Source organism: Glycine soja, chromosome 5 (assembly GCF_004193775.1).
Source record: "Glycine soja cultivar W05 chromosome 5, ASM419377v2, whole genome shotgun sequence".
NCBI classification, from domain to species: Eukaryota; Viridiplantae; Streptophyta; class Magnoliopsida; order Fabales; family Fabaceae; genus Glycine; species Glycine soja.
Window position 1 is genome coordinate 33,960,026 of NC_041006.1, and position 9,760 is coordinate 33,969,785.

At 32.6% G+C, this 9,760-nt stretch overlaps 1 protein-coding gene across 1 annotated transcript; it reads right to left on the bottom strand.

The window, feature by feature from the left end:
• Positions 1-2,183: 2,183 nt before the first annotated feature.
• Positions 2,184-6,257, bottom strand: LOC114412648 (26S proteasome non-ATPase regulatory subunit 8 homolog A-like). The gene is made up of 6 exons (XM_028376616.1): positions 6,041-6,257; positions 4,958-5,036; positions 4,311-4,413; positions 3,842-4,105; positions 3,375-3,486; positions 2,184-2,588 (listed from the first exon to the last, which is right to left on the bottom strand). The coding sequence occupies exons 1-6, from the start codon at positions 6,143-6,145 to the stop codon at positions 2,448-2,450; spliced, it is 804 nt and encodes a 267-aa protein (XP_028232417.1). The 5' UTR covers positions 6,146-6,257; the 3' UTR covers positions 2,184-2,447.
• Between the last annotated feature and the right edge of the window lie 3,503 nt (positions 6,258-9,760).

Below are 9,760 nucleotides of genomic sequence, written 5' to 3' on the forward strand. Positions count from 1 at the left end.
GTTCCACAATCAAGGAGTAACTTAATAAAGAAATGGAATTAGAAAACTATAGATGAATAAACTACTAGGGTGTTTGGATTTGCATCCACACAACTCAAACGTGGATCAAGAAGCAACTTTTAGTTATTTTTTGGTACATCTTGACATGAAAATTTGATCAGAAGTGGATCACAGATGCTAATTTAAACATGTGCTACATCAACTACGAATTAAACTTAATGTATTGCGAAAATGCTTCTGGAATTTGTTAGAGAAGGGTAATTCTGTCTGTCTATCAGTATAAGTAGGGGAATAAGTGTAATTTCACAATATAGGGGAGCATTTGTTATGAGATAAACGCTTTTCCGTTTTCACAAAATACGCAATTTTGGTTATTCTGTTTTTCCTCCATCTCTTCCTTGCTCATCTTCTCCATTTTTCTTGGTGAGTTTGTGTGTGTGATTCAAGTTTCCATTGCTTGATGTGTGCTAGATTAATGTTCTAGATCCAACAGAATTGAGAAAAGCTAAACACCCAAAGCCAAATCTATGAATCTATGATCTATCACGAGAATAGCAAGAAACCAAAAATCCACAATATACACTTCAATGAAGTCATTGCTAAGGAGTGAACCAGAGCAACAAATAAATATTTTTACCGCTCTTTTGCACCTCACCTATGCTCTAAGCACAAGAAAAGCCTAACGCTCTTATTCCAACAGCAGATACTTTAACGTCGTAATGGTACCCAAACACAAGGGTTCACAACATTAAAAAATTTCAAGCAGATCCCGAACCTTCCCAGTTTTCCTAATATTTAGTTACTACATAAAAAGATTGGCTGTAAATTTTAGAAAAACAATAGGCGCCAGCCAAGCAAACCACACTTCTAGATTTCAAAGGTGGTCGTTAACCAAATAAATAAAAAATTGGGCGATCAAATTTTATATCCCCGTAATTTGATATGAACCAATATTGTCGCGGATAGCGGAAAATTGAAAAAAGCTGAAAACATGTTATATATATATATATATATATATATTATGCAAATAAAAATAAGCTGGACAAACATTAACATTAACATGATATTATCTCAAAAGTTAAATTGTAGACAAAATATGTCTACTCTCCTCTGCCCCTTCCCCGGTATAACAATAAAAAAAGCTAAAAACAACTAAAAGATAATTAGCTTAGCAAGTCCTAGTAAGACACATAATCAAAATAAGCAAAAAGCTAGTTAGCTAAACAAGTCTCAATAAGACATAAAAAAAAAAACTAAAGCATCAAGAAAACATCTATTCATTCTCCTCTGTCCCTTCCTCAATATAATCATAATCCTCGTTGTCTAGTAATTCCACCTTTTGTAACCTTGCCACAAAAATTGCACACAAAACTATTTCCTTGTCCTTGAGTATAATATTTCCATCCAAGATGAATACTAGGAGGATTTGATGATCCCTCATTTGCCATATAGTAATTTTTGGAAAAAAAAAATAGAATAAGAAGGTCAAGTATAAGACATACCACATGGACAAAGAAGAAGGGGGAGTATTAAACAAAAGAAAGAAAAAAAAAGTTATTACCTACAAAAAAACGAAGGCACATGACAAAGAAGACGGGAAAGTTTTGGTAAGGAACGGTTTAATCAGAGAAGGGAATGGTTGAAGGGTTTACATTGTGACTAAGAATCAAAGGAGGAAAGGATTTCCATGGTAACTATAGAATGATCCTCAAAACTAAAAAGTTACATAAAGTAGAAGTGGAAATGCTACGAGGTTCTAGAATGATATGAAAAACTGAAAAGTTACTTGAAGAAGTCAAAATGCTATTGTTGGACCTATTAGAAGAAAACTCAAATCCATAAATAAAAAGTAAAAAGAATAGAGTAAAATCATACCCCAAGTCTATTAGTAAAAAGTAAAAAAAAAAAAATTGACTCTACTGTTTTAAAAACCAATAGAGTAAAATTTTAAAAACCCATGTGACTTCTGCCCATGAGTCAATGAAACCTACACGCCATCAATGCAATTTCTCTCCAAATTCAACCTTGTCAAAAACCGACAACACAACAGCTGCGACACAATGAGATTTCACGACACAAAGGCGCCCGCGATTGCAATTTTCAGAGTCCACAACACGACGCTATCGCAATTTCCCTAAAAACCACTATGCTATAGCATGATAGCTGCTATTTGGCAACACTGATATGAACCAACCTTTCTATGGGTTTGAAATTTAGACTACAGCTTCATGAATCATATAATCCTCAACATAAAAAAGTGGAAAACCCAGAGCACGAGTTAAAAAAAAAAAGTAACCATACTGCCACCTAAATGATCAAAATACAGAGGTGAACAATTTTATAGTTTCACATTGAATCAGAAATGAACAATTTCAAAAGACAGTATTAGCAACTATTATCCAGACACCTAGAAATTTTGGGAACAGAAGCCGCCATTGCATTTCTTCTCAGACAATCCTCTCCAACTCCCTAGCATAACTAAGCGTCTGGTTGATGAGCTGCAGAGAGGGTATTTCTTTGCAAGGTGCAGATTCTTTTGCCTTTTGGAAAAAGACACTACCATTCTTAATCTCCCACTCAGGATGCTCCTGCAATGAAAGATAATAACTTAATCACATGGGAACAAAATGAAATTCTGCAAGGTGAGATGAATGATTTCCCATGTTGTAAACAGAATTATAGCTTAAACGATTCTGTCAGAATTGGAATTGCCTCAAAATATATATTTGGTTTTACAAATAATTACAACATAGAATTATCATTCTAAGTTGAACTTCAATTTCAATTTCATTTTGACACCTCTAATTAGTCGTCATTGGTTGAGTTACGTTGGGTTTGAATAGGAAAAAAATCGATTTGCAAGTGGCAGTGGTGAAAATGGTCACAGTAGGGATGGTGGAGGCTGTGGTTGTAATGGCAATAATCAGTGGCAGTGGTTTGGGAGGTGGGGCAAGGAGGTGGAAGCAACAGTGGAATCGGTGATGATAGTGGAAGTGATTGGTGGTGGCAATGGTAGCCCTTACAATGGAGATAAGAGAGGTGGTGGTGGAGGTCACCATGATGGCAGCAAGAGTTAAAAAAAACAGGGAGGGTAGTTGCACAGTGTGGAGTGGGGTTGGAAACTGTGATGTAAAGGTAGAGGTTAGGAGTTGTTAAAGGTTGGTTTTAGTTATATTACCATGAAATTATTATGCCTTTGGAATTATGATTCCAATTCTAAAAGGACTTCCAAGCATCGCTATTACAAATCTACGGTTCAATTGCTAGTCTCTAACTCATGTCCATTCTCATGCGCTAAACAATTGCTTAGTGTTTTTACATTTTACCAACAACCTCCCAACATGCAAATATTAAGGGGTCATAACAATGCTCACCTCTTTAATATATTCAAGGAGTTCCTGGTCAGAGGAGAACAGCAACATTTGCTTAGCATCCTTAATTGAAAGATAGTCATAGGCCTTCTCACTGCAACCAGCTATTTCATCTCTGAATGTTTGAAGATAGATATAAACTAATTAGAAAAAAATATAGACGCACAAATGGTAAAATAATAGAACCACTAGAGGGGCAGGTATTTGAACTTTAACATTGTAATAAAGTTTGTGCTTCCACCCAATTGCCATTACAGATAGCAGAGAGAATAGAATTACAATATAAATAACTTGCAGAATTTAATAATAAAATTATAGAAACCAGTTTGGAGGAGAAAAATCCAAAACAGTCTAAACTATAAGTCCAACTTCTGAAGAAATCAAGCAGTAGTTCCAGTTTCCTCTAGTTTATCACTAGAGTTCAACCATCCACTGGGCTATTAAAATAAAACAACAATAACAATTATTACCTGACAGTCTTTGCCAAAAGATCCATAAAATAAACGTATGTATCATGTGGCACTGTCTGTCGTGCACTCAAGACACGATTGTAAGCCCCTTCCATAAAAGATTGTTCCAACTCCACAGCATGCTTAATGCAAGGATTCTCAAGAGCAGCAGATGAAAGCAATTCCAACTCAGTATGGAATTCAGCAATCCTATTCTGCACAAGTAATCTCAACAGGTTGAGACCCAGAATTGGGTACTCCTGAGGAGATGGTGGAAGTCGATTGCTGCAACAAATGAAAAGTACCCATAAAATACAAAAACCCAACAAGGAAGAATTTGCACATAACATCATGCTTCAATATTAATAAAGTTTCTAGGCATACTCTATACAGGTTTATGTTAAGTGAACAATCAGAGGATGTCCATTGTTTGCTTTGGTTGCAGATTCAGCTGTCTTCAGAGTGAAAAAAAAGGGACAAGAAAAGTTACCAGGCATCTGTATAATAAGGCTTCAACTGGAAGAAATCCCTTTCAAAAGCATCTTGATCCTCATTTTTCACACTAAGGACAACAGCATGCTCGTATATATCCCCTGGAAGTTTAAAAAACCAACAGGAAAAAATAAACTTGATATCTTAACATTTTTTACTTTTTCATTTAATAAGTAGCTATAATCTTATTGATACTAAATAGCTAATATGATTCATTCATGCAAAATGTTTTAGTAATTTGTTTGATTTAATTAATACAGCTCATCTTTCCATTGCCTTCAAGAAGCTAACACTTTTCAAATTCAAATAAACAAATATTCATTATACTCTTGTCTTTTGCTTCTAATAAAATTCTCTTAGTAACAAAGACAACAGGATTGTTTAGTTTTGGCTTTATTTGCCACTGCCTACAAAGATAGAAGGTATAGAAGAGAAAAATCCATTTTCAATCACAAAGAGCTTATAGACAAGCCAATGTATAAAAATTTCATTTATGATATCAAGAAAATTTAGGATTTACTAAGAGGATCTGCTTTTATTCTTAAAACAAGTAGGATAAGCAATGCCTGTAGGAATATAAGCACATAAAAAAATATTTTTTTTTGGGGGGGGGGGCACTGTACTGATTGGAGGGAAGAATGTTACTTGCTATTGTTAATTCATGAACTGCATTAGGTGTATCTGCAAACAACGGTGGAAGGCTTCTGAAACCTGTAAGTAACACCTGAAAGTAAAAGCAACATCATAACTAAACAAAATAACATCAGCTGCATATGCATACCCAAAAAAGAAGGAAGCTAAGACCTTGAGATCTTTCATCTTATACAGACTATATAGAACAGAGCTATGAATTCAAGCTGTTTGCAGTAATCATACAAGTCCTATAAATACTAAGGCATCATATTTCCAAGTAAAACCATCCCTTCTATCATTGAGCTAGGGTGGGTAACTAGTAAATCAATCATCCAACTTCCAGCTGTAATATGTTCCATTATAGATTTTACCTATCCAACAAACCACACTTGACTTATAGCATGTTTATTATGTGTGTTTATTCATCTTTTCACGTCCAATTCTAAGTTTACATGGAAGCTATAAATCTACAATAGATTGCTTTGAGGTTGATGTGAATTCATTCTCGACTAATACTAGACCAAACAGTGGCTTAATCGCTACACCGCAGAAATGAAATTAAACTGACAACAATCAAAGGTAAGGATTTGACTCCTTTAAAGTGAGTAAGTATACTTAATTAGATGATAAAGTGCACTTCCAACCATTGATTAAGAAAAAACTATTAAGAATTGTGATAGCATCAGGTGCATACATAACGAACTCTGAAGTTAGTTAGTTATAATCTCAACCATTGCGATTATTAGTATTAGTATAAAGTACACTCCATTCACTTTAGAGAGTCAAATCCAACGGTAAAAAGTAAAAACCCAGTTTCTCACTACCCAGCATACACGGTGTCCATATAATTACTGGGTAAAATGCTTAAATCTAAAATAACATTCAGAACACCCCATTGTTATAATGATCTCGAACTGAAGCAACCTACCCCAACCCACACTTTTCTTACTTCGCACAAGGCCAAATTCAAATTCAAATTTTTCATTCCAAAAAAAAAAAAGTAATTAAAACAACAGAACCGATCTTCAACGAACGAGAAGCAAAAAAGAAATTTAGTGTAGCAAGTAAATTAGGGTTTGGTTGGGTGGGAAATACCTTTAGCTGAGAAAGGAGATTGGAACAGGTATCAAAGTCGTTCCTGATAAACGAAGCCTTAAAGCGATCGAAGAGCTGAGAAACCTCTTTTAGCTTCGGATCCATCGCTTGCGAATTTTCTTGTGATGTGCTTTCACAACTTGAATAGTTTAGGTTGAGTGCTCCCAATGACAACCTCAACAGAGAAAAAGAAAAACCACAGCGATGATGAAATGAACGGTGCTATGCTTTCACGTTCCTAAACAATTATGCTCGCACGGGCTTGGGCTTAACCATCTATATCGGCCCAGCCCACTTTTTATAATATAACTTTTGTTAATGGAATTTAACTCCGTTTTGTTATACTTTGCTTTGTTCGGACAGGAAAAAAAAATAAGAAAGGAGTAAAACGAAATAAAATAAAAGGATATATCACCATCTAATTATTAATATTAAGTTTTGTATAACTCCTCTGCTAAGTATGACTACATACTTCTTAATTTTCTTTTAATCTTAAAGGGTAATTTGAAGTTTTAAGTTTTATATTATAGTCTAATAAGAGTTCATATATTTTTATGATAATTATTATAAAAGTCAATAAATATGTGATTATATTAATGTATAAAATTATTTTACAATGTGATTTAATAATCTTTCTCTCTACAACCTTTTTTACAACTAGTGTGCAAATATAATGAGGAAAAAAAAAACAAAATCCCTCCCTTGCAAGGTCAGCTAAAAAAAATCAAATTTTAATGAAAAAAATAAGATAAATCCAGAAAAAAAGATTAAATTTGATTAAAAAGGAAACAAATTTTGTTCCATCCGTGTGTTTATTTTCATTCATCGACACAATCTTGTCACTTTATCTCCGTCTCCTTCAATGGTTTTTATATTCTTTCTTTGTTTGTTTTGGCATACACCTTTAAATTCCATCCATCTCTCCCATTACAAGCAACATCACTTTTTCATTAAGAGTTTCATAATTGGAATTCATTGATCCTATGCAACTAATTGTCAATATTGTCGACCATCAATCACTAAGAATACTAGTGTGACCATGAACTAGTTGGCGGAAAAAAAAGTCAAAGGTAGCATGAGCGATCAATACACGTTGAATATGTTTCTTTTGTTGGTGGTTTCATCGGATTTCTCCTTGGATTAGTCGTCTTCTTTGTTGGAACCAATATTTTTTTATATTATTTAACGTACAATAATTTGTATATGTCTATTATAAATGTAAATTCTTTGAGATTGATAAATTTTTTATATTTTATTAACTAAACAAATACGACTTTACAGTATTGTTAGCTAGTTCAGTACCAATCAAGAATCCCTAAGGAATGTTAAGAATTTTTATTATAAATCTATTTCAAGTATTAAGTCTTTTTTCTAAGTTCATCGATATTGAATTAATCAAACAAGTTTTTAATACATATTATACTTTTGGAAGACCTTATGATATATCACCTTATCTCGATTTTTCATGAGATTGTAAATAAACGAATGTATATAACATTTGGCCGTAAAGCTTATTAGATCCCATTAAAACTCTAGTATTATTTTTGTTACTCTTTCTTAAGAATTATGATTCAACCAATTCAATTGTTACTTGCCTAATTAGATTATCTTCATTTTAATTTCTTTTTTTTTATGTTTTCTCTTTTTTGAATCAATTAATCTCTGTGATGCACCTTTTAACTCGTATTTTCAATTTATGATATACTCTCCCTTATCTTATGAATTAGAACCTATAAGTTTGTAATTTGTTATATGCATCAATCCATGAGAAGATTGGTGATTTTGGGTGGTAGCTTCAGATGTTTGTAACCAAGTGGAATAACTATTTGTAACCAAAGATAATTATTTTGGCTTGCCTAAATAGATTCAAAGGTGAATAATAGCAAATGACATAAGAAAATAATACCATTGCAAGTACAAAAATTGAAGCTATATGTCTGACTTAACATCAATAATCCATTATTAGAAGATGAAACAACTTCTCGATCCAAAGAGGGCACGTCATACATATTTGTGTTGTAATTCAATGAATTTTACTATAAGTATTCTTATCAACAAGGGTTTCATTTTGTGACAATAAGCTCAAGAAAGAATTTCCTGGGAGAAGTTTGTAACTTTGTAAGGGTCATGTATTCCTTTTCTCAATTGATCACAATGACACAATTAGATATTTTTCTCCCTTCCTCACCAAGCACAAACCAGATTCATTTAGATTTTTTCTCTATGGATATCTTGTGCAAAGATAATCATGTTTGAGGTATTCTCAAGCATTAAATGTGAGCATTTCTTTCTCACAATAAAAATCCAAATGTTAGTTTGATATGTTATTGAAAATTAATCCTTCCAAAACTCAAATCTTTGTTAGTCGTTTTGTTTAGATTTATTCATGGCATCCATACCATTTGGTTTGTCTTGGGAAGTGATTTATGCCTCATTAGATGAAGTCGAATTGAAAAGTTATCATGCACTTGAATAGTAATATGTTGGGGATTATTTTTACCTTTAGGTCAATGTTAGACATCATCTTGGCTTTGCTTAACCATAACCACAACAAGCCCCTTGAACAATGCCTTTCAATGAGTTTTCTTTTTAGAACTCCACGTTTTTGCCCAGTCAAGAATTATGGGACAACGGTTTTTATCGTACATGTAAATATACTTTTCTCACCTTATCATATTTGTGTATTTGAATATTATAAGTGTATTGACTTTATGTATTCATTTATCGATTATTATGCATAATACTAGATAAATGAAAGCACAAATTCCAATAATATAATCTTCTAATAAGGAGAAAAATAAAAATATGAATGCATAAGAACCAATAGATGAATATATGAATTCAAATACACTTATCATATTCTAAGATAAATATGATTGAGGAAAGTACATTTACATGGCTGATAGACCGTTTTCTAAGAATTCTTGACTAGGCAAGAACATTGAGTTCTGAAAGGAAAACTCATTGAAAGATATCGTGGAAAGGGCTTATTGTGGTTGTGGCTGGGCAAAGCAAAGTTGACGTTTAACATTGACCTTAACGTTAAAATAATCCCCAACATATTTTTGTTCAAGGGCATGATAATTTTCCAATTCGACTTCATCTAACGCGACACATATCACTTCCCAAGAAAATCAAATGGCATGGATGACGTGATTAAATCTAAACGAAATGACTAACAAAGATTGGATCCAGGGGAAGGATTAGTTTTCCATAACACGATGAGCTAAAGTTCAAATTATTGTTGAAAGAGTATCAATGATTATACTTGAAAAAGATGTCCATAGAAAAAAAAATCAAAATAGGACTAGTTTGCACTTGGTGAGGAAGAGAGAAAATCAAATTGCGAGTCGTTGTGATCAATTGAAAAAAGGAATACATGACCTTTGATATAAGTGAAGAATATCAAATCATAAATAATTTTTTGAGAAACATAAATAAAAACATTCATAAATGATAATATCATTGGGATATTATTTTTAAGAATAAATTAAATATGAAAATAAACAATCATAACTTCATTTCCTAAAAAAACTATTTTTTTTTAACAAACGCTCCCTAAAAATTAAGCATTTAACACATAAGATAAATCTTCTAAGAGCTTTTTATTCGTTAGATAAATTGATAAAATACAATTTTTAACCAATTAGATTTTTTTTTTGAAAATGATCGAAATGAGTATTTTTTTTATAAAAAAAAACAGGATATGGGTAAGCCATG